This window comes from Brachycentrus maculatus, unplaced genomic scaffold, assembly GCF_059751285.1.
Source record: "Brachycentrus maculatus isolate JH-2025_06_01 unplaced genomic scaffold, ASM5975128v1 h1tg000109l, whole genome shotgun sequence".
Lineage (NCBI taxonomy): Eukaryota > Metazoa > Arthropoda > Insecta > Trichoptera > Brachycentridae > Brachycentrus > Brachycentrus maculatus.
In genome coordinates this window covers 948,376-975,394 of record NW_028280862.1, presented here as the reverse complement: position 1 = coordinate 975,394, position 27,019 = coordinate 948,376, and the positions used below count along the sequence as shown (strand labels likewise).

The following is a 27,019-nucleotide window of genomic DNA, read 5'->3' as shown; positions in this document are numbered from 1 at the left end:
ATACGATAATGCGTTACATGCCAAAAGAATACTTATTTTTTAGCGTTTACTTTTTTTTAAATTACTTAAATTAAAATTACAGTCCTAATTAATTAAATTACTTCCGATTTCTTCTTCACCTATATTGAGATATATACATATATATATATATATATATATATATATATATATATATATATATATATATATATATATATATATATATATATATATATATATATATATATATATATATATATATATATATATATATATATATTTATATATATATATATATATATATATATAAATATATATATAAATATATATATATACATATATATTTATTTATTTATTTATACATATATTGAAAGCTGTCCCACCGCATGCCCAGATCTGATACAGAAACATCTAGGCTTCCTGACAGATCTGCTCTTGCTAAGCATGTTTTTAACTAAGTTGCGAAATTTATTTAAAATGTGAAATAATGTAAAATTGTATCCCGATTTTATTGTGAATTTACATTTAAAAGCTTTCAATATACCTGTCACTGCCAATCTAAATAAATAGAAGTTTGTAAATCCTTCACCAAATTTTATAGAAGTACCCCGGTGCAGGCAGTGAAAGGGATTAGTATTTAGTTTAATTAGTCAGCTAGATCCGACTCCGACCCGACGCTGGCCGGTACACAGACGCCCATAACCCCGACCAGCACAGCAGACAGACACGGAACAGTGCAAAGACATTTACAGAGAATGGTCAGTCATCGCATTTCCACTCAACCTATGTTGAGATCTGAAAAAGATGTATTGTTATTTTTATTATTATTGCACAAAATGTTTATTTATGTGCAATTTCCAGATGTCCTCCGAGGAGTGCGCCACCGCAGCCGTAAAGGCCGACAGCATCCTCGCATCATCAGGCCGGCACCTTGCTGTCCAGGATATACCAGCTCTGGTCCTGGAACTCCTGGGAAGCACGGAGACTTGTCGTCTCCTCGCCAGCTGCAAAGGATCCACCAAAAGCAGAACCGTCACTTTCTCCTTGCCAGAAAGAGAAACTCGAGTTTTTTTCGTCGGTAAAAATGTGTAGAAATCCTAAATAAACGTATTAAAATATATTAAAATTACCTCCGCATTGTTAAGTACTTTTTTTTACCCCTTATTCATCCCATTTTCAACGAAATACAGGTTGGTGTCGCAGATTAACAATAGATTAATAATGTTATGGCTACTACAGACGGAGCCGGAATGCATATGGCGGGTGTATTTTTTCTGATTTGTCTCTGGTCCATCATGGTAAATAGCATATAATTTAATTTTCTTTGATTATTGTTTCCTGACTTCCAGAATTATAGCATAAGGCCCAATTGAAAAATTATTACCTTCTCTTTTTTGACAAAATATTTGAACTTCTCCCATCTGTTGACATTTTACATAAGCAATTTAGTAGTGACTCAAACCACATTATTATGATAATGAATATATGAGTGAATAACGATAGTAGTTATGATTCAATTAATAAAACAACACGAAATATTGTTCGTAAGTGGAAAATGAATATTTTTCTATTTCATTTAAAAAAATAAGTATTCACCCCGGTAATAAAAAGTAAACAAGGATATTTATGATTCTATTTTTACATGTGGCAATATTTTATTTCTGTATGTTGCAAACTTGTACGCTACGTACACGTCAAAACTGTCAAACTGTCAATATAATTATCATCATGGAAGGTGCTGTTTTAGTAAGTTATTTAGTTATATTATCGTATTTTAATTTGTATATATTAATAATTAAGAAGAATAATTACTGTTTTATCGATCAAGCTATAAATTAGTCTTTTATTTCGTAAATTTTCGGATCTTCATGACAATGAACGTCCGCCGGTCTACACGTTTTTGTTTTCCGTAATTTCTGCAAATCGTGATGAAATTTTACGAAAAATTGGTCAGATTTATGAAAAGGGATATGTTTTTATCATTTGGTTAATGTTTTTGTCGAGTTTTTGTTATTTTAAAAGTCCCTTTTTGTAGTTTGAACTCGTATCGATTTTAGGTTTTGATTTTTCGTTTTTACATTATTTTTTTCGGTTGCAGCCCCCTACACTGTACGTTGTTAAAGGGATGTGTATCCTGGACAACGATGGCAATCGGATTCTCGCTAAATACTACGATAAAGAGAGATTTCCCACAGCCAAAGAACAGAAAGCGTTTGAGAAAAATTTGTTTAACAAAACACACAGGTTAGTCAAGTTTATTTTGTTTAAGCCTATTTCTTATTTAACTTACTAACTGTGTCGGGTTGTGGTCCCGTGGTTAGTGTCGCGGACTCTTAAGTCAGAGTTTCTCGGTTCGAACCCACTCTGCCACAATTTGATACCTATTTCTTATAATGAGCCGCTTAGGCTCACAGAAATAGTATGATATTGAAATATTTGTGTAAATAATAAAAATACAAATATTTCTCTTTTATTGTATATAAAAAAAATAATAAAAAAAACTAACCATCATGCTGCTTCTACGCAGGGGTAGGCGGAGAGAATAGAACGCCACACCACTCTGTCTTATTAAAAATTCTTCGCCTCTTCCACGTTCATGCATCTCCTCATACATACCCGATGATTATTTTGACTCCTAACCTTACCACTTTCAAGTATTTGGCATACCTGATTTTGCCAAGTTTTTCTCAGTCTTCCTCTGCTCCTTTTTCCAGCTACATTCGCCTCAAAAATTTGTTTTACCATTCTTTACTCACTCATCCGTTCCACATACCCAAACCATCTCAACACCCCTTTCTTAATTTTTTCGATAATACTTATCTCAGCCTTGCATTCCTTCCTTATTTCACCCTGCGAACATCTATCATACATCAATTTGCCGCACATTCTTCTGAGAGATCGCATTTCGACTGCATTCAGTCTACTTAAGATGAAGAAGATCTCTTCTTTATCTATATTGAGATGTCAAAAAAATTATGTAAAAAATAACTCCTAATTGGAGATAGCCCAGATTTGTGAACAAGTATTTGGACACACTCAAAATGTGGATAATATACAATTGGTATTACCGATCGATGATTCAAATTGAATGATCGTGCCAAATTGAAGGAAAAATAAGTTGTATTTTTTTCATTTCAGAGCGAATGCTGAAATCATTATGTTGGATGGACTCACCTGTGTATATAGAAGTAATGTGGACTTGTTCTTCTATGTCATGGGAAGCTCACACGAAAACGAGGTATATATGTCATCTGTTTTAAATGTATTCATATCGCTCACTCCTTTCAACAACGTCAAATATCAAAAATTGACAATTTTGAGTTGTGCATGTTTTCGGAATGCTTAGAAAATGTGTTATATCCCAGCAAAAGAGGCATATTTTTAACTTAATATTTACCCGCTACAGGGCAGAATGTGTTGTTTTTGCATTTTGAAGAAAAGGTATTGTTTAATTATTTTTTGAAATTTGCTAAATATTTTTCAAATGGAGAAAAAACCTTCAGGTTTTACAAAAAAAGATCTGTTGCACAGTAAAAAGTTCAAAAAGTGGCTTGACATTTTTTTTTAATACATTGTATTATATTTTTCAACTTGATAAATGTTCTCCTGAAATCAAGTTTTTGGAAATTACTATATCCCAGCAAAAGAGGCATATTTTCATATAATAATAGTATAATAAATCCCTTACCGCACCCCAATGGTGCATAGGGCACTGCTTCATATAAACGCAGTGTTATCTCGATCGATTACACATGAAGGAAAGATGATCAGCCTTCCACTTTAGGTACCAGTCCAGTGTAATATTGAATAAATATTAGTGTGAAAAAATCACTTATATTTATTAAACCCCCCCGGGAATCGAACCCGGGACCTCCAGAACGGTAGGCGAGCATGCTGACCATTACACTACGGAGGCGGACAGTATGGTGTATAAAATACATATAGCGGAAGGTCTTAACTATATCGCTCACTCCTTTCAAGAACGTCATAAATCAAAAAACTTGATTTTTCAGGAGAACGTTTTTAAAGTTTAAAAATATAACACAATGTATTAAAAATAAATATCAAGTCACTTATTGAACTTTTTACTGTGCAACAGATCTTTTTAGGTAAAACGTGAAGGTTTTTTCTCCATTTGAAAAATATTTAGTTTATTAAAAAAAAAAAATAAACAAAACGTTTTCTTCAAAATGCAAAAACAACACTTTCTGCACTGTAGCGGGTAAATATTAAGTTAAAAATATGCCTCTTTTGCTGGGATATAACACATTTTCTAAGCATTCCGAAAACATGCACAACTCAAAATTGACGATTTTTGATTTATGACGTTCTTGAAAGGAGTGAGCGATATGTACACAATTATCGAAAACACGTAATTATCGAATACGTAAAAAAACCCCCGTCTTTAGTGTGCCAATTGTCATTGTTCCAGTTGATCCTGATGTCGGTGTTAAACGGGCTGTACGAGTCTGTGAGCCTGATCCTCAGGAGGGGAGTGGAGAAGCGCGCAGTGCTGGACAACCTGGACACCGTGATGCTGGCAGTGGATGAGATTTGCGACGGAGGGTGAGAGAAAAACATCCAAATCTTGATTTCCCTTCTTATAGATCCGAGGCTCTGTCTTTTGCGATATCCGTCTCTTGTGATGACTGCCAGCTGTCACGACCAGTGTTTCCATGTGCCAAACCAAAAAATCTCAATCAAAAATTCTAGAAATCTGTAACTAACTAACTAACTAACCATCACGCCGCTTCCCCGCAGGGGTAGGCAGAGAGAATCAAACGCCACACCACTCTGTCTTTGCAAACATTCTTTGCCTCTTCTACATTCATGCATCTCCTCATACATACCCGACGATTATTACGACTCCTGACCCGGCCGCTTTCAAGTATTTGACATACCTGATTGTGCCAAGTTTTCCTCGGTCGTCCTCTGCTTCTTTTTCCAACTACATTCGCCTCATAAATTTGTTTAACCGTTCTTTCTTCACTCATACGCTCCACATGTCCAAACCATCTCAACACACCTTTCTTAATTTTATCGATAATGCTTATTTCAGCCTTATATTCTTTCCTTATTTCATCATTCGAACATCTATCAAACATCGTTTTGCCACACATTCGTCTGAGCGATCGCATTTTGACTGCATTCAGTCTGCTTTCATCCTTCTTTTGCCAACTCCATGCTTCGCTTCCATACATAAGGGTTGGAACCAGAACTCCATTGTGTACTGCCAGTTTAGCTTCCGCTGATAGATTTTTATTTGCTAAAACTGATTTTAGTGCACCATTCACTCTGTTCCCAGCATTCACTCTCCTTTCTATGTCTTTGAAATCTGTACAAAATCAATAACCCAAAATCTGTGTAGGTGCCTATTTGCCATTGCTTTGAAATTTTGATACAAATAGCGCAATCTGTTAAACAGAACTCACAGTATGCATATTCTTCACTCTTTTCACTTGTTTCTTAACAAATCTTAAAAAAATTATCTTCCAGCCAGCACTGATTAAAACGCTGCGTATTACGCGACGTGTATAAAAAATGAACACTCGGTCTCATGAATAAAAAAGACATGTTTTGGGGAATCCTGCAGTACGCTGCGTAAATTGCGTAATGTTCCGTGACAAGACAAAATAGTACCCTATAATAATAATAACACCCTTATCCGCACCCCAATGGTGCATAGGGCACTGCGTCATATAAACGCAGTGTTATCTTGATCGTTTACACATGAAGGAAAGGTGATCAGCCCTCCGCTTCAGGTACCAGTCCGGGGTAATATTGAATAAATATTACAGTGAAAAAGTCACTTATATTTATTTGACCCCCTCCCCTGGCAATCGAACCCGGGACCTCCAGAACGGTAGCCGAGCGTGCTGGCCATTACACTACGGAGGCGGAAGTACCCTACCCAATAATAAATAACGCACCCCAATATAAAACGAATTCTCACCTACTTATTATCAAATGCTAATCATGCTCGAATCAATACATATTTTCATTCTTCTGTTTTATCATATACCATGTCCAATTCCAAAAATGTGTATAAAACTAAAAGTACTAGCTAAGAGTAAAATCTGTCATCTGTAACGGCAGCTTAAAATCTGTATCAATACAGATAAATCTGTATATATGGCAACACTGGTCACGAAATCGCTTTGGAGGTCTTCTTCCTTATAACGCTTCATCTCGTTAAGATGTCGAAATGTGAAAATAACTCCCCAAGTGAAAAATAAGGAAGAATATGGTAATAGATTTTACCGCAAAGTGACTGCCGAATCAACTAACTAACTAACTAACTAACCAACCATCACGCCTCTTCCCCGCAGGGGTAGGCAGAGAGAATAGAGCGCCACACCACTCTGTCCTTGCAAACATTCTTCGCCTCTTCCACGTTCATGCATCTCCTCATACATACCCGCCGATTGTTACGACTCCTAACCTGACCACTTTCAAGTATTTGGCATACCTGATCGTGCCATGTTTTTCTCGGTCTTCCTCTGCTTCTTTTCCCACTAACATTCGCCTCATAAATTTGTTTTACCGTTCTTTCCTCACTCATTCGTTCCACATGTCCAAACCATTTCAACACACCTTTTTTAATTTTATCGATAATGCTTATCTCAGCTTTGCATTCCTTCCTTATTTCAATTCCTTCCTTATTTCATTGCCGAATCAATTAATGAAAATAATATAAATTTTAAATCCTAATTGGAGATAATCCACAGATTTGTTAACAAGTATTCGGACACACTCAAAACGCTGTGAGAAATAAGGGCCTACTAATTAAAAAGCTAAAAATGTCCACCTCTGTGGTGTAATGATCAGCGTGTTTAGCTACCGTGCTGGAGGTCCCTGACTCGATTCCCAGGGGGGGTGAGAATAAATAATAGTGATTTTACACTCTAATATTTATTTAATATTACTCTGGACTGGTCCCTGAAGCGCAGGAGTGATCACCTTGCCTTCATATAATTAACGATCAAAATAACATTGCGTCAATACGATGCAGTGCCCTATGCACCATTGGGTGAGGATAAGGGTTAGAATTAAAAAGCTTACTCATATCAATTATAGGTACTCTCGAGAACTCACACATGAAACGACATGTGAATTTTGTGATGCATATGTATGGGTTACAAAAAAAATTATAATGTGGTTGTTGTATAATGTTTTTACTTGTCGCGCCATATTTCAACACAATGCTGTGTCTAAATTTCAAAGCAATCGGTTAATAACTTAACCCTTTCCACTCTGACCATTTTTTCTCATAACTGATCAGCTACTCTGATTTTAAAAAAAGCGACGTTTTTCTACCATTAAGATAAATATTTTGGCTCCCTAATTTTGGGACACTGTCTGGCAATTTGTATGACCATGTTAAATTAACATTAACTGTATTTATCTGAAATATTTGTTGGTAGAATATACTTGGGTGATAGAGAAATCAGTGATGAAAGTTATGCCTGCGCCGGGCCAGACATTGTGGCCCACGGAGCTGCCTACTAGAATCATACGGGCCAGAATGTCTGGTCTACAGAGTGGTAAGAGTTAAGGAGATTTGAGTGTTTAAAGAAAGAGCATTATTTACGTATTATGCATGTCTCTGTTGATTTTAACCAAGTTATCAATTGAAGCATTAATATAACTTCCGAAATATGAGTTGTGTGGTCGTCAATCATGGGTAGGATGGTAAATGTTATACAGGCACAATGTGATCGCTTACACCAACTTATGACGTGTCAAAAGCCCTCTAAATACCCAGACTTTCGTATTCTTTTTCATCTTTTTTATTATTTTAATTTTAAAGGAATAACCCGCAAAGCCTCTACTTTTAGAGGCTTGTCTGCAGGTAGGAAAGTAAGGATAGGGAAGGTAAATATGAAAAATACATCACAAACACCCAGACCAATTGAAAATAAATCTTTCTTGAATTCATTTTGCAATTGGCAGGAATCGAACCCACGATGCCAGTTTCGCAGTCGAGTGTCTACCCAACTACGCCACGGTGCCTGTCTGTTGGAATGTCAAAAAAAAGGAATAAAGACTTCGCCTTTCTCTGGTACTTACCTAACCTAATCTAACCTAACTGAATCTCTGATACATGATCGCTTTGCAGGATAATCCTGGATGCAGATCCCATCTCGGTGGTGGGTCGAGTAGCCCTCAGAACTGACGATGTGCCGTTAGGAGAGCAAACTGTATCACAGGTAATTATTAATCAACATTTTACTTATATCGTTACAAATTCTGAAATCAATATTTCTTCAAACCCTTCCCGTACTGATCATGCAAAGATAACGCATGATCCGAAGCGGGCCACCAAAAGACCCCAGTTTATATTTGTATGGAAATCGTAGTACGCAACTCGCAGCGAGAGTCATAGATGAGACGTCCTTTCGAACACGCAGTCAAGCGCCGACTAAGCGAAAGCCAGAAATCGGATCAAACGAACGCGGAATATAGTAATCGCTTCGCTTCCTTGTGGTATTACGACATTTATTGGAGTGAAGGAAATAACATGTCGCTAGGAGAAAAAATTAACATACTGATATATCGCTTACTCCTTTCAACAACATCATATATCAAAAAACTTGATTTTTCTGGAGATCGTTTTTAACATTTTGAGTGTGTCCAAATACTTGTTCACAAAATCTGGATTATCTCCAATTACAGGAGTTATTTTCATATTATTTTTTGACATCTCATCAAAGATGAAGAAGAATATGGAAGTCTGGGCATTTACGGGGCTGACGACCGTCATCGGCTGGTTTAAGTGATCACTTTACACACGTGTAACATTCACCAATTCTACCCATTATTGACAACCACACTACTCAAATTCTTGGAAGTTCTTTATATATGAACCAATTTAGAAACCTTGTTCTTGAATCACTAGAACTTCACTAGAGACATCTATTGGTGAGATGTAAAGAAGCTTTTTATTAAGCAGAAACTCTTATATTAGTATAAAAATATAATAAAATGTATTAAAGATAAATATTAAGCCATTTATTGAACTTTTTACTGTACGACAGATATTTTTAAGTAAAACCTGAATGTTTATTCTCCATTTGAAAAATATTTAGTATATTTTTAAAAAATAATTAAACAATACCTTTTTTTCAAAATGCAAAAACAACACTTTGCTCTGTTCTGTAGCGGGTAAATATTAAGTTAAAAATATGCCGCTTTTCCTGGGATATAGTACATTTTCTGGGCATTCTGAAAACATGCACAACTGATAATTTACAATTTTTGATATATGACGTTGTTGAAAGGAGTGAGCGATATAAGTATGTAGATCTCGCGACACCGTATGATTGTGCTTTTTATTGAAAATGATGTTTTGAAACATTTAATTATTTGATATTGTAAAAATAAAGAAGGGAAAATTTTCTTTAATATAGGATGTTTTTTTAAGAGGTTTGGTGTTTAAACTGGGAACATTGTTTCTACAGACTGTCAATTTGGCAGTTGGCAGTTGATTTGTAGTCAGTACGTTTTGCCATTTCACCATGAATAGACTGAATGACCATTATGCGCGTCGTAGGTTCGGTGAATGGGCCTAAAACAATATTCAGCTTGATCCTATTTTTCCACGCAAAATTTTGTTCACCGATGAGGCACATTTTTGGTTAAATGGCTATGTCAATAAAAAAATTCATTTTATTTATTGTTTCGGCATTAACTTTGTGGTAAGACATGTTACAATGATTAAAGAAAACACTTCGTTTTTTACCACTTGAGTTTTATTATAGACTACATGTTTCAGAAGTTAAACTTCCATCATTCAAGTCTGTATAATAACATATACAGACTATATATATAATTATTATACAGACCTGAATGATGGAAGTTTAACTTCTGAAACATGTAGTCTATAATAAAACTCAAGTGGTAAAAAACGAAGTGTTTTCTTTAATCATTAAAAAATTCATTCAATGCGTAAATGTATAATTAAAGTATACCTAAAATCTAAACTTATTATTTATTACATTTATTGAGTTGTTAAAGTTATTACAAGCAATGTGTACTAGTTACACATCACCGGAAAGGAAGGGTTAAAACAAAGCTTTTGTGATGTCATAATGAAGCTGTCAAGGATAAAACATGGATAATTTTGATCTGTATGGATAAAGTCATGATTCCTGATGGTTTTTTCTAAATAAAAAAATTCCTCATAGGAATTTGAGCCTATATAAACAGCCATGCTTATAACCAAAGTTCGGTGACATTTATTTCCAAAATAGCACTTATACTGCCATATGTGGTTGTATTTAAACACTTATATCACACTTCAGATAATTTTACGTTTTACCCACCAAATTTTACTTAAAACAAAGTTTGTGTGACATCATTAAGATGCTGCCAAAGAAAACCCACGAAATAAAACATGGATAATTTTGATATAACCCATGCTTACTGGTGTAAATATTTTATTTTATTCGAGAAAAAATGTTGCTAATAGTATTGATAAGAAGCACATTTTTCATTAAAAAATTTTATACGAAATTCAAGTGCATCATTATACTCGAAAATAATATAAAAATGTCAAGTGTTTGATTTAAAATACCGGCTAAAAATGGGCATATATTCGATGCCGCGGGACGTATATCTCTATCTGGCAACATTGTAGTGATGGGAATCATACAATAAATAGTGAAGTCCACCACACAGAACTACACATTCATTTGTAGTACATACACAAAAACACACTTGAATTGTGTAATATGATGTTATATTATTTATTGACTTTAACTTTGTTCATCATTTTAAATTCAATCAATTTTAACTTGCATACAATTAAATTATCACTTCTTCGTCTTCAAACCCTTGTCCGCACTCCAATGGTGCATAGGGCACTGCATAATATAAACGCAGTGTTATCTTGATCGTTTTACACATGAAGGAAAGGTAATCAGCCCTCCGCTGCAGGTACCAGTCAAGGGTAATATTAAATAAATATTATATTGAAAAAATTACTTATATTTATTTGATTCCTTCCCCTGAGAATCGTGACTGAGAGTGCTGACCATTACACTACAGAGGCGGCCACTCAGTTACAAACAAACGTCAAGTCATAAACAATTTAGAAATACATAAAGATTTTAATTCTGATAAAACGTCAATTAACAAAATATGCTTTTTCAAAATGCGTCACCATTATTACCTTTGTTTCCTTTTACAAAATGTCCCGTTCTTAACTCCCCCCTCTCTATTTATAACCCTACCAACCTCTATATATATATATATATATATATATATATATATATATATAGAGGACCAAAATGGAAGCGTTCTGACGGACATTGGCAGCGTCTTGGAGAGATGGCGAGGTTACTGCTCCGGACTATATGCCGAGACCTCAACAGCAGGAAGTCCTTCCTTTGAGAATCAAACCATGGAACCCGACATTTTGGAAGAAGAGATTCGAAATGCACTGAAAAAACTAAAATGCAACAAGTCCCCCGGCAATGACTGCATACAGGCCGAGCTTCTAAAAGAACTAGGGGATAAGGGCATAAAAACAGTGCTGGATCTCTGCAACCTCATATGGAGAACGGGAACATGGCCTCAGGAATGGGCAGAATCTGTTTTCATTCCTCTTCACAAAAAAGGCTCATCCAAAAAGTGTGAAAACTATAGGACAATAGCACTTATCTCTCACACCAGCAAGATAATGCTATATGTTCTAAAAGCACGATTACACAGTTACATTGGATGGCAAATACCAAAGGAACAAGCTGGTTTTGTGAAAGGAAGAGGAACAAGAGAGCAGATCCTCAACATCCGCCAAGTGATCGAAAAAAGCCGAGAGTTCCTGACGCCAACAGTTTTATGCTTTATCGATTACAAAAAAGCTTTCGACTGCGTGAAGTGGGAACATCTGTGGAAAGTACTCATGGAGATGGGAGTCCCATCCCATTTGATAAAACTCATCCATGGACTTTATGCCCAAAGTAAGGCAATCGTAAGAATCAATGGCATAAACACTGCAAGCTTCCCCACTGAGAAAGGTGTAAGACAGGGATGCATACTCTCCCCTGACCTGTTTAACATCTATGGGGAATACATCATGCGCAGGGCTCTCTACGAATGGAATGGAGGAGTGTCCATTGGTGGCGTAAAGCTGTCCAATATACGATATGCGGACGACACAACACTTCTGGCCAAAGACCCAAAAGAGATGGTAGATCTCCTTAAACGAGTAGAGATTGAGAGCAAGGCACTGGGACTAGAGATTAACCAAAGCAAGACCAAGATCATGATCATAGATCGATCTAAGAAGTTTGGTGATCTCGGGAACTCACTGGAAGGTTTAGAGATAATAAACGAGTTCCAGTTCCTTGGATCTCAAATCAGCAATGAAGGAACTTGTGAAGGAGAGATTAGACGTCGTATCGCCATCGCCAAAAGTGCCATGTCTAAGCTAGACAAAATTTGGAAAGACCGGGGTGTGAGTAACTACACCAAGATGAAGCTTGTCAGGAGCTTGGTCCACTCCATTTTTCTCTATGCTGCTGAAACATGGACTATAAAAGCAGCAGAAAGGAGAAAAATTGATGCCTTCGAAATGTGGTGTTGGAGGCGCATGCTCCGAATTCCATGGACAGCTAGACGCACCAATGAGTCCATTCGCCAGGAACTACACTTGGATGGCTTGTCTCTGGCCAATATCTGTACCCGACGGATTCTCCAGTTCTTTGGACACGTTGCGCGTGGCAACGAGGATAGCCTGGAACGCCTAGTTGTGATCGGTAGCCTGGAGGGAAAGAGAGGGAGAGGAAGATCCCCCACACGATGGACCGATCAAATTAAGGCAGCAGCAGGCACCTCAGTGGTTGGAGCGCTACGTGCAGCGCAGTCAAGGGATAACTGGAGAAGAGTCATTGCTTCTGCAAGGGTCACAACCCTCAGCAATGAGGATTAAGACGGAGAAGAATATATATATATATATATATATATATATATATATATATATATATATATATATATATATATATATATATATATATATATATATATATATATATATATATATATATATATATATATATATATATATATATATATATATATATATATATATATATATATATATATATATATATATATATATATATATATATATATATATATATATATATATATTTTCTCGTTAGTTTTACTATTCACCTGTCGATGAAAACAATAGTTTTCGAAACTAGTCGTGTAATGAAATAAAACTCATTTATTGGTATTATACAAGTGTTTAATTTTTTTTAAAATAATTAATGTGATGTTGATTTGCGGGTTATATTGGATATTTGTTTCTGTGGTTGCGGGTATACTTTTTTGTACTCGAACATACGAGATACGGCTTGTCGCGTTCGGGCGATAGTATAGAGTACGTATTACATACGTTCGTATGGGTAGGCGGTTAATAAATAATTAATTTTTCAGCTTATATCTTTGTCCAAACTGCTTTGTGAAAATGTTTGAAAGATCGCTTACTGTGATTTTAAATTACCTAACGTCCGAGTGACTCTTAAATCTGTTTACGGCTTATGCAATACCGCTTATCGTGTCCCTACTTTTTAATGCTTTTTATTTTATCCACAACATTTTGGGTGTCCAAGTCCTTGTTCACAAATGTATAGTCAATCTGGTTGTATCAAAAGTTAGTTATATAGTTGTATGACTAGATGTAAAGGAAGCTTAAAGTGTATGTCAAGACAGACAAGTATGGCGTTCAATCCTCTGTGAAACGTCTTGTTGGTAGTAGTAGTAGATTTAGTTTTCGCAACATTTTGAGTGTGTCCAAATCCTTGTTCACAAATCTCAAGAATAATTATTTGTTATAATATCAATTAAAATATAATACTTAGTGTAATACCATTTTGCGTATACACAAAATGAACGATGAATGATAAGGAGAGTGTTATATTACCATAACACAAAGTTAACAATGCTTTAAAAATCACTCTGTGTTTATTATTGTCAAGAATTGATGGATCATCTCGCCTTTGTATAATTAAGGATTAAGTGAAAATTGCATCAAAATAATCCAGTGCTCTATGCACCATTGGGTGCGGATAAGTTTAGAAGACCAGCAATAGTGACAGCATAATTTAAGTGTTTATAAAATATTTATTTTATTTTATTTGAAAAAATACAACTATTTTTAATACAATTTTTAATTTTTATTTATAAGGTAAATGTTTTCATATATTTGGGAAGTATGTTTTCTAGGGATGTTCAATAATGGGCTGAATAGTGAACTTTACACAAGTGTTAAGTGATCACTTAAGCCAGCCAAATGCCAGGTCGTAAGCCCTGGGAAGCTCAGACCTCCATCTTCTTTTATAAAAAAGAAGAATGATAGATGTTTTATATCAAGTTGAGACACCTATAAATTGATATCTCATTTGTAGGGTGAATAGTCCAGTGTCTGATATAATAAATAATATTAGCACATTGTTTGCAGGAAACGCTTAAAAGCATATTTTACATACTGTTTGTAGATAGCGGGAAACGCTTGCAAGCTTTCTATTTGCTTACTTTAGGTAGAGCGCGAGAGACGCTTGCAAACATTGTACAGATGGGAATTGGGTGTTGCGGCTACTTGTGATTAGTATACTGAGGGTCGGGGGGCAGATTGCCAGAGTATAATTAGGGTCCTTTTCCATACTGTTGGTCGAGAGCGGGAGGCGCTTGCGAGCGTTCTATTTGCTTACTTTAGGTAGAGCGCGAGAGACGCCTGCAAACATTGTACAGATGGGAATTGGGTGTTGCGGCTACTTGTGATTAGTATACTGAGGGTCGGGCGGCAGACTGCCAGAGTATAATTAGGGTCCTTTTCCATACTGTTGGAAGAGAGCGGGAGACGCTTGCAAGCGTTCTATTTGCTTACTTTAGGTAAAGCGCGAGAGACGCCTGCAAACATTGTACGGATAGGAATTGGGTGTTGCGGCTACTTGTGATTAGTATACTGAGGGTCGGGCGGCATATATATTAGTAAACGTTTATTATTATTACCTTGTAGCTATGTGATCAGTTCAAAAAATGAATGAGGCTTTGTGGTATAAAGTTTTTAAAATGGCGCTCACTATCTTTCCGCTTCTGTCCGTCGTCTTTTGTCGCTCTATCGGGATTTTCTTCAAATTATCTGATTGTTCTTTTAACTAGTTAATGGTCTGTCAAACAGTTATTACATGAGAGTATTATTATTATAGGTGATCGAGGCGGTACACAGCCTTTTCTGGTAGCAGCGGAAGACAGACTACAGTATCGCGAGAGCCATTACAGACTAGTAGACTAAAGCGTCGGCCATCTTGTAGACCAATGTGTCGGCCATTTTGTAGAATAAAGCGTGGACCAGTTTGCAAACGCAGACATCTGTGCGCGCGCACCACCGAATTAGGGATAATTCACGCAATCGTTGGCAGAAAGACAAACGGTCACCTCTCGTGTTGACAACATCTTTCTTTCTTCAAACGTATATCGCCTTTTCCACATGCATGCATCTCCTCATACATACCTGCTGATCATTCCTCTATAAATGTCTTCAGCAATTTTAGCATGCGTATAAGAAACAAACTCAAATTTTTAAATGAAATTTTACTTGGTAAATACCGCTTGTCCGCCTCCGTAGTGTAATGGTCAGCACGCTGGGCTACCGTACTGGAGGTCCCGGGTTCGATTCCCAGGGTGAGGTTAAAATAAATATGAGTTATTTTTTCACTCTAATATTTATTCAATATTAACCTGGACTGATTCCTGAAGCGGAGGGCTGATCACCTTTCCTTCATCTGTTAACGATCAAGATAACACTGCGTTTACATGATGCAGTGCCCTATGCACCATTGGGGTGCGGATAAGGGTTTGAAGAAATACCGCTATTACTTAAAATCTATTGTGACACGTGTTTCAATGTATTCCGCATCATTTTCAAACACCAATCAATTAATATCAAACGCAATCGATGAAAAAATCTCAACACTGAAGCAATTTAAAATACAATGAAGTATTTCCAAATACTTGTTCACAAACTTGGGTTTTCTCCACATGGGAGATATTTTTAAGTGGAGTCACTCCTACATATATCAGTTCCAAAAATTTGACTAGTGTGGTTGTCAATCATGGATAGAATGGTGAATGTTGCATGTTTGTAAAGTGATTTCTTAACCAGCCTATCACAGTCATAGACCCAGATTTTCATATTCTTCTTCATCTATGTTGAGATGTCAAAAATCAATATAACTCAATTGTGCTGTGTAGTTGTTGCGGTGAGCACTAAAAAACCGCATCATCTTTATTTAAAATTCCATACTGTTTATTGGTGAATTTCGGACCTTTAAAAAACATATGGTATTGGAATTTTTGTAACATTCCAGTTACCACTTTTATTGTTACTTTGTTTTCAAACCTTCATCCGCACCTGATGGTGCATAGGGCACTGCATCATATAAACACAGTGTTATCTTGATCGTCAACATGTGATCAGGTGAAAGGTGATCAGCCCTCCGCTTCAGGTACCAGTACAGGGTAATATTGAATAAATATTAGAGTGAAAAAAATCACTTATATATATATATGACCCCCCTCCCCACTGGGAATAGAACCCAGGACCTCCAGAACGGTAGCCGGGCGTATAAATAATACAAACACAAATATTTCTCTTTTAATAAAAAAAATATATATAATTAATGTTACAACATTTTGAGTGTGTCCAAACACTTGTTGTATCTATGTTGAGATGTCGAAAAATAGTGTAATAAGATGTCAGGCACTAGTACAGGGTAATATTGAATAAATATTAAAGTGAAAATCACTTATATTTATATGACCCCTCTCCCCCTGGGAATCGAACCCGGACCTCCAGTACGGTAGCCGAGCGTGCTGACCATTACACTACGGAGTTGTACACTTTAAATTAGTTGAAAGCAATCGACTTTCATTCACTTTTTGACTAGAATCTTGAATAGTTTCAGGGTGATTTTTCCTATTCTTCATTTCTTGATGTCATGTCAATTGTCTTTCTGCCAACGATATTATTAATTACGGCAAATTATCTGAGCATTATATTACCAATATAAACCAGTCAAGCCATAAATTAAAAAAAAATAATACTTATTATGCAGTACTGTTTTGTATACAATATATTTTAGAAAATTGTACTAAAAGATTATGATTTACACTCAGAAATCTTTTTGCGTTGTTACTGAATTAAGACTCATTTTCGCTGTGCGTCGTTGTTTTTTTTTAATTATTATTCAGTGAATCATTTTAAAAAATTTTTTTAATTAAAATTTTTTTAATTTAAATTTTTTTTAAATTCGTGGAATCTTTTGGACGTATCTACGACGCGAAGTGAGGTCTTAGTGTCTTGCCAATAGCAACAAAAAAATACAAATTGTTCAATATTGTTTTATATACATTGTATTTTAAAAATCATTCTTAAAGATTACGATATATTGCCATATGTAAAACAAAAAAAATACAAATTGTGCAATACTGTTTTACAGGTTAGCGTAAAATTGGTTACCCTAGCGAAAAAGTTTTAATATTTGCAAATAGCGTTGTGCGTCGATCATATTTGACATTTGTGAACTAGACTGTTGCAGTATACAAACAGATTCAAGGTGGCGCAAAATTAATCATCCAATTTTGTTTTTTTGAATAATTTTTTACTTAATAAAAAAAAAGGTTTTGAGTGATGGAAATCTTTATTTGGACATAATTTTTTTTGTAAAGTGAAAAAGACGATATCCGTAAAGTGGCTGCCACCAGTGTTGAAACATATATATATATATATATATATATATATATATATATATATATATATATATATATATATATATATATATATATATATATATATATATATATATATATATATATATATATATATATATATATATATATATATATATATATATATATATATATATATATATATATATATATATATATATATATATATATATATATATATATATATATATATATATATATATATATATATATATATATATATATATATATATATATATATATATATATATATATATATATATATATATATATATATATATATATATATATATATAACTATATATATATATATATATATATATATATATATATATATATATATATATATATATATATATATATATATATATATATATATATATATATATATATATATATATATGCCCGTTTTATCAATCTGTTTGTATACTGCAGCTGTCTAGTTCACAAATGTCAAATATGATTGACGTACAGCGACTTTTGCAAAAATTAAAACATATTCCGAATCTTTATTTGGACATAATTTTTTTTGTAAAGTGAAAAAGACGATATCCGTAAAGTGGCTGCCACCAGTGTTGAAACATATATATATATATATATATATATATATATATATATATATATATATATATATATATATATATATATATATATATATATATATATATATATATATATATATATATATATATATATATATATATATATATATATATATATATATATATATATATATATATATATATATATATATATATATATATATATATATATATATATATATATATATATATATATATATATATATATATATATATATATATATATATATATATATATATATATATATATATATATATATATATATATATATATATATATATATATATATATATATATAACTATATATATATATATATATATATATATATATATATATATATATATATATATATATATATATATATATATATATATATATATATATGCCCGTTTTATCAATCTGTTTGTATACTGCAGCTGTCTAGTTCACAAATGTCAAATATGATTGACGTACAGCGACTTTTGCAAAAATTAAAACATATTCCGACGGGGTGGTTTATTTTTTTAATAAACATTTGTATTGAACAGGCGCCGTGGTATAGTTGGGTAGACGCTCGACTGCGAAACTGGCGTCGCGGGTTCGATTCCCGCCAAGTGCAAAATAAATTCAAGAAGGATTGGTCTGGGTGTTTGTGATGTATTTTTCACATTTACCTTCCCTATCCTTACTATCCTACCTGCAGACAAGCCTTTAATAGAAGCTTTGCGGGTTATTCCTTAAAAAAAAAACACTAAAAGATTACAATAAACTGTATTGTGTAAATGTACATGAAAGAATAAATAAATAATAATAATAAATAATAAATCCCTTACCGCACCCCAATGGTGCATAGGGCACTGCTTCATATAAACGCAGTGTTATCTCGATCGATTACACATGAAGGAAAGGTGATCAGCCCTCCACTTCAGGTACCAGTCCAGTGTAATATTGAATAAATATTAGAGTGAAAAAATCACTTATATTTATTAAACCCCACTGGGAATCGAACCCGGGACCTCCAGAACAGTAGGCGAGCATGCTGACTATTACACAACGGAGGCGGAATAAATAAATAAATAAATAAAAACTTTCATTATAATGCTCAGATAATTTTTGTATATTTAAGAAAAGCATTACATATTTTTACGAATATTTTATCCAAATGTGCTATGGAAATAATACTATTTTTGTGATAATATTGAATTAAAGTATTACATATAATTAAGTATTTTTGGATAAATTTATATCTCTAAAGAAAATTGTCACAAATGTAACAAAGAGTACAAAATTGTGTGTTTTTTTTGTTGACATTTTTAAAGAACAACATATCCTATTACACAAATTTTGACTGACCAAAATTATTGATTTTTCGTAAATTATTAGATTAGAGACATCTATGAGTTCTCTGTTGTAACTTTTGTTTATTACATCAGCGTTCAAAGTGATTTACCCAATAAAATTTATTGATTTGGATCAATGCACACAGATTGATAAATAAGTTTATTTTCATATTCAATTCTCTATGTTTATAATGAGCATTTTACTATATTTTTTCATTAATTCCAATGCTGACTAGATGGTAATTTATTTCTTTCATATAATATTTTTTCTTATTGTAAAAAAAATAATTGTACCAACTAAAATAGGAACCTTTTTCTGAAGTTTTAAATACTACAATACAGTGAATATACGCAGAGCAGGTTACTTGTGAAATTATGCAATATTATCTGTGTTCCTATTTCTTATAACTATTGTAGAAACAGAAATATAATCATTTAAAGTCCTCTATTTTCACTCTAAAATAGGGACCCTTTTCTAACGTTAAATACTACAATACAGTGAATACGCGCGGAGCAGGTTACTAGTGAAACTATGCAATAAATTAGAGTATAATATTATCCGTGTTCCTATGTCTTATAACTATTGTAGAAACAGAATTATAATCATTTAAAGTCCTCCAATTTCACTCTAAAATAGGGACCTTTTTCTAACGTTAAATACTACAGTACAGTGTATACGCGCGGAGCAGGTTACTCGTGAAACTATGCAATAAATTAGAGTATAATATTATCCGTGTTCCTATGTCTTATAACTATTGTAGAAACAGAATTATAAGCATTTAAAGTCCTACGATTTCATTCTAAAATAGGGACCATTTTTAAAAATTTATTTTTCGATTGCGATATGTGATATTCGCAGTAAATAATTTAAAAAAAATACCAGTTTTCTTCCTGTTGAATCAGTACCTAACTTCTAGCTTATCTTATCATATTTTTTGCTAGTAACATGAGTGGAGGCAGGTGCATCCATTTAATTAAATATTCCCTTGGTGCCTTATCTTTTAATTTCATTTTTATACCTCTCTTTAGATTGTAACACACACCATATTAGATAAGGGAAATTGGTTTATGATTGTGAGAATGTTTTGAATGTAGCGCTGGAATTTGCAGTTTTGAAATTGTATTATCTTTTTTATTAATTACTTTTTCTTACTGTACTTAGTTTCTTTGTTTGATTTCAACACCCAGTTATTGTAAATTGATGAGGAAACTGGCTGTGCCCAGTCAAGCTTTGCCATAGCTTAGTCTTGTCAAATGGAAAAGAAAGAAAATATAAAGCACACATTTCTGATATGTTTCATTTCACAGATTGCTTTTGAAGCAATGTAAATTTTAAAAATCTATGAAACAACAATGTGTTTTAAAATGCAAAGCAACATGGCTGTCAAGAAGCACGCTGTCCGCCATGAAAAATGTTTGATATTGCGTGTGTTGCTTTCATGTCGGCGATGCCTTTGCGATATAAAAAGGCAATAATTCTTTCATTTTTCTATCTTGTTTCAAGGAATTTATAAAATACTTGTATATTATTACGGGGTAATAATAACTCGTAATTAGGATGCAATCGGTTTATTTAACAGGTCGCTTTGACAGTGCAAGGACAAGGACAGTCTCCTTTATAACAATCTCATAAGGATTGCGTCTTATAACATAAACATTCCTCGCGGAAACCCCTGCCCTGCCCCTAGCGGGCGCTTGGGGTCATAGTTCAAGCTGTTAGAATTGTTGCGCCGTAACAATATTATATTTTAAAAGCATTGTTAACTTTGGGCTACTGTAATATAACACTCTCCTTATCATTCATCCTTCACTTTGTGTAATAAATACCACTTAAAAACTTTACTTCATAACTACCAGTTCCCGAATAATTTACGAATAACCAGTTTCGGAATAACCTTATTTCAAAACTATTAATCCTGTTGTAGAGTTTTTAAGTGGTTTTACAGAATGTGAACAATGAATGACAAAGAGAGTGGTATATAATACTTAAATTAAACCTAGATTACGGGACATTTGTAAAATTTGCAATGGATATTCCACATCTGTGTGGGCAACGAGGCAACACCTGTAAAGAATGTAGTAACAACCAGCGCATCTTGGTTTTTTAACCATATTTTATGTAAAGTAAAAAAAAAACATGTTGCACTTATTTTTAAATGTTTTTAATAAACATTTTTGCTGAAATGTGAACTTTCTTACCATCATATATTTTATGATAGTACCGTACTAACACATTGTTTGCGGGAAACGCTAAAAAGCGTCTTTTACATACTATCAGTAGAGAGCGGGAGATGCTCATAAGCGTTCTATTTGCTTACTTTTGGAAGAGCGCGAGAGACGCCTGCAAACATTGTACAGATGGGAATTGGGTGTTGCGGCTACTTGTGATTAGTATACTGAGGGTCGGGCGGCAGACTGCCAAAGTATAATTGGGGTCCTTTTCCATACTGTTGGTAGAGAGTGGGAGACGCTTGCGAGCGTTCTATTTGCTCACTTTAGGTAGAGCGCGAGAGACGCCTGCAAATATTGTACACATGGGACTTGGGTGTTGCGGCTACTTGTAATTGGTATACTGAGAGTCGGGCGGCAGACTGCCAGAGTATAATTAGGGTCCTTTTCCACAATGTTGGTAGAGAGCGGGAGACGCTTGCGAGCGTTCTATTTGCTTATTTTAGGTAGAGCGCGAGAGACGCCTGCAAACATTGTACAGATGGGAATTGGGTGTTGCGGCTACTTGTGATTAGTATACTGAGGGTAGGGCGAAAACGATCTGAGTATAAGTAGGGTCGGGTTTGATGAACAAAACCGCCCGACAACAATGTGTAACGGTACATAGAAACAAATCCCGTGATCTAGGGTGAAGAATGAAAATATTTGTCTGGGCTCAGAACAGAGACAATACTAGTAAGTTAGACAGTGTATAAAAAATACATGTATGTATACGCTTTTCAAAAATAAATAAATAAATTTACCATGACGGTATCTTGGGGGCAGCTCTTATACAAAGTGTTAAATACTTACCATTCCTTTTATATTGTTTTCTTTTTGTTTTAAGATGTAAATTTTTTAATGTGAAATATGTTGAATGATGTTTAAACTATGTAGGGTAAACCATACAATAACTGGTCACTGATAGTAACTGGCGTGCTGCTCAGAATTGATGACTATTTTATGTAAGATTTAATTTTTTAAATAGAGAAATATTTGCATTTTAAAAGTATTTCTTAAATTTTTGAATAATTATTTTAATATATCTTTTATATTAAAAACATTGTGAGTGAGTGGTATGGTAATATAACACTCTCATTATCATTTATCATTCACTTTGTGTGGGAATGGTTATTGCAAAACTGAAACCTAAGTCGTGAAGTAGAGTTTTTAAGTGATATTACGCTGGTAACTATGAATGATAAGGAGATTATTCTAAAATTTAAATTAAGAAAGGTGTGTTGAGATGGTTTGGACATGTGGAACGAATGAGTGAAGAAAGAATGGTGAAACAAATATATGAGGCAAATTTAGCTGAAAATAGGAGCAGAAGAAAACTTGGGATGTGCCAAGTATTTCAAATACTTGGTCGTGGTCAGGAATGGGAATAATCGATTGGTATGTGTGAGGAGAAGCATGAATGTGGAAGAGGCGAAGAATGTCTGCAAAGACAGAGTGGCGTGGTGTTATATTCTCTCTACCTTCTTAGTTTATTTTTACGGCATCTTTTTTTAGATAATAACATCGATATTATTTATTATAAATGCTGGTAGTTGGTAGAATTCCATTTTCAATTTTTTGGTTATGTATCCAAAATAAAACAAAATCACTTGATGGAATTTCAGTTTTATTTTTATATATAAAATGATCTATAATGTGACTCTTTCGTCTTATCAAGACATTATCAAAACTATGATAAGATTAAATGCGTCAATATTTTCAAACAAACACATCAATAACATCAATATTTTCAGCAGTGATGAGACAGATGGCCAGCTGCTATATGGTTTACCCTATTCTGTATAAATCCATTATATTAAATTGTATGTATTATTCTACTTTATCGTAGTCCTACAGGAGAAAGTGACCAACTAACAAAACGTACAACGTTCAGGAGGACCATTTAAGTCACTTTTGCTTGGCAAGAAAATAAACATCAATGCAGTTAGTCATTTTTAACATGTCAGTATATTATACTTCCAAGTTTAAAATCCATTGGGATTTTTTCCACGGCAATATTAAGCTAGTAAGATATCAAATAGTCAATGATCACGTTTTTGTTAAAAATGCACTAGGTCACTTTCTCCTGTATGACTACGATATATCGCTCACTCATTTCAAGAACGTCATAAATCAAAAATCGTCAATTTTCAGTTGTGCATATTTTCGAAATGCCCAGAAAATGTACTATATCCCAGCGAAAGAGGCATATTTTTAACTTAATATTTTCCCGCTACAGGGTAAAAAGTGTTGTTTTTGCAATTTGAAGAAAAGGTATTGTTGAATTATTCTTTTAAATATACTTAATATTTTTCAAATGGAGAAAAAACCTTCAGGTTTTACCTAATAAGATCTGTTGCACAGTAAAAAGTTCAGTAAAAAGGCTTGATATTTATTTTTAATAGATTGTATTATATTTTTAAACATTAAAAACGTTCTCCTGAAAAATCAATTTTTTTTATTTATGACGTTCTTGAAAGGAGTGAGCGATATTTACTTTAGTTAGCTAACATCTACTGTTACCTACATTATTTTCAATAAAATATTTTGCTTAAAAATTGGGTTTTCGAATTTTTTTTTTTTTCATTTTCAGTTTCTTCTTTTGACCTTGCCTGCACACAATGGTGTAAAGGGCACCGGTAGAAATGAAAGAATAGCAGTAATGGCTAGCTATCCAGTCAATAAATAATTTTTAGAAATATTTTTAATTATTTTGAAGGTTTTTGTGAATTTTTGGTTAGCCTTAAATAAGATCTTTTCAAAATATTTTAATATTTCGTGGTCTTCTTCTTCCTGGCTCCATCCCAACTTTGATCTTTGTAGACTGTTGTGGTCAGCTCTCCTTTTCTTCAGGTTGTAGGTCCTTCTATCATGGACAACGTCACCTAGGTCATGCCTTGGAATCATGTTATCTCTCTGCAGCATCCATGAATTCTTTGGTCTTCCTCTAGATGTCTTTCGAGGAAGATTCATGGCGATCGTATGGCTTACAATATTTTGAATATACCTCTATTTCCATTGTGACACGTTTTTTAAAGCATTTAACATTTTCATTATCAAACTAATTGTAGGTGATCAAATTGGAAAACTTCACAATATTTGGCCACACTCAAAATGTTGTAAATGAATTATCTGGTCAAATTATAAGCTTAAATAATAAAAATGAAAATGGTATTTTCTGGCATTTCTCATGTGTGTGATTATAATCTAGGATTCGGACCTCACATACTAATATAAGAGTTTCTGCTTAATATAACCTTCTTTGCATCTCACCAATAGATGTCTCTAGTGAAGTTCTAGTGATTCAAGAACAAGGTTTCTAAATTGGTTCATATATATGAAACTTCCAAGAATTTGAATAGTGTGGTTGTCAATAATGGGTAGAATTAGTGAATGTTACACGTGTGTAAAGTGATCACTTAAACTAGCCTATGACGGTCGTCAGCCCCGTAAATGCCCAGACTTCCATATTCTTCTTAATCTTTGATGAGATGTCAAAAAATAATATGGAAAACTTAATTTCATGACGAATTCTGTGAGTTTTTTTCTAATTTTTTTAAACCTTTTAATTTTTTATCATGTTCAATGATATAAACAACATATTTTCTTGAATTAAAAAAAATATGTAGATCGGTAAACATATTTTTTTAAAAAAAATATGTTTTATTCGTGGCTTTTCTTTGACAGTGTCATTACGATAATGTTACACATAATTTATTTTAAGTAAAATGTATGTATAACAAAATAATCCGAAGTGTGGTTTTAGTGTTGAAATACAACCATAGATGACAGTACAAGTGCCATTTTATAAGTAAATTATAAAAAGGATTTTATTCATTGATAATTTTATCCATTAATTTCACATCCTGGGTGATGCCTCAATTTTGAATTCTTCGAAGATTTTGAATTCCACCCCACTTGTTATTTTTACATCTCAACACAGATGAGAAAGAATGTGGAAGTCTGGGTATATATGAGTTCCAAAAATTTATGTAGTGTGGTTATCAATCATGGATAGAATTAAAATTACATATCGCTCACTTCTTTCAAGAACGTCATAAATAAAAAAAACTCTATTTTTCAGGAGAACGTTTTTAAAGTTTGAAAATATAACACAATGCGTTAAAAATAAATATCAAGCCACTTATTGAACGTTTTACTGTGCAACAGATCTTTTTAGGTAAAACCTGTTTTTTCTCTATTTGAAAAATATTTAGTATATTTTAAAAAATTATTAAACAATACCTTTTCTTCAAAATGCAAAAACAACACTTTCTGCCCTGTAGCGGGTAAATATTAAGTAAAAAATATCCCTCTTTTGCTGGGATATAGTACATTTTCTGGGCATTCTGGAAACATGCACGACTGAAAATTGTCAATTTTTTATTTATGACGTTCTTGAAAGGAGTGAGCGATATATGATATTTCAAACTACTTAGTGTATTTGCCAGTTTATAGAACGTTAAAAACATTATAATATGCATCATTATGTCAAAATTGCATATTTTCGAGTTAACGTTTTTTGCCAGTACTCCCACGATATATGAAAATACTTTTTCCTTACCATATTACTTATATTTGCAGGTGATCCAGTCGGCCCGGGAACAGTTGAAATGGTCACTGCTGAAATGATGAATTTCCACTGGACAAATGGAATTGTCGGTTTTTGTGTGTTAATGTATATTTTAAGGAAATTTTAAATAAATCTCACTACTTATCTTATTCCCATGTTTTATTTAACTAGTTAACCACCACGGCGCTCTCCGCAGGGGTAGGCAGAGAGAAGAGAATGCCACTCCAAAAAAAATTAAAATAAACAATTTTTCTTTGTGAGTTACATGCAACGGAACGTCAAGACCAATATATTTTTCTAAAATGTTCCCTGAAAAAAAGTGAAGCATATCCAATTCATTCAAACCCTCGTCGGCACCTGTTTAACGTCTAACGTTATTATGTTTTATATATTCTGAAAGCAATTGCTTAACAAATTTTATTGATTCTGTCAATGTCAATGGTGCATAGGGCACTGCATCATATAAACACAGCGTTATCTTGATCGTCAACATATGAAGGAAAGGTGATCAGCTTTGCGCTTCAGGTACCAGTCCAG

General features: G+C 33.5%; 1 protein-coding gene across 2 annotated transcripts; it reads left to right on the top strand.

Annotated features, from left to right (window-relative positions):
* The first annotated feature begins 1,629 nt into the window (after nt 1-1,629).
* On the top strand, nt 1,630-26,631 carry LOC148310067 (coatomer subunit zeta-1-like). 2 transcript variants are annotated; one of them, XM_088259063.1, is made up of 6 exons: nt 1,630-1,725; nt 2,078-2,223; nt 3,118-3,217; nt 4,412-4,545; nt 8,099-8,189; nt 26,494-26,631. In XM_088259063.1, the coding sequence occupies exons 1-6, from the start codon at nt 1,645-1,647 to the stop codon at nt 26,539-26,541; spliced, it is 600 nt and encodes a 199-aa protein (XP_088115189.1). In that variant the 5' UTR covers nt 1,630-1,644; the 3' UTR covers nt 26,542-26,631. The 2 variants fall into 2 exon arrangements, with proteins under 2 accessions (XP_088115189.1, XP_088115190.1); XM_088259064.1 differs by lacking the exon at nt 26,494-26,631 and adding an exon at nt 15,198-15,297 and having other exon boundaries at nt 1,668-1,725.
* The last annotated feature ends 388 nt before the right edge of the window (nt 26,632-27,019 follow it).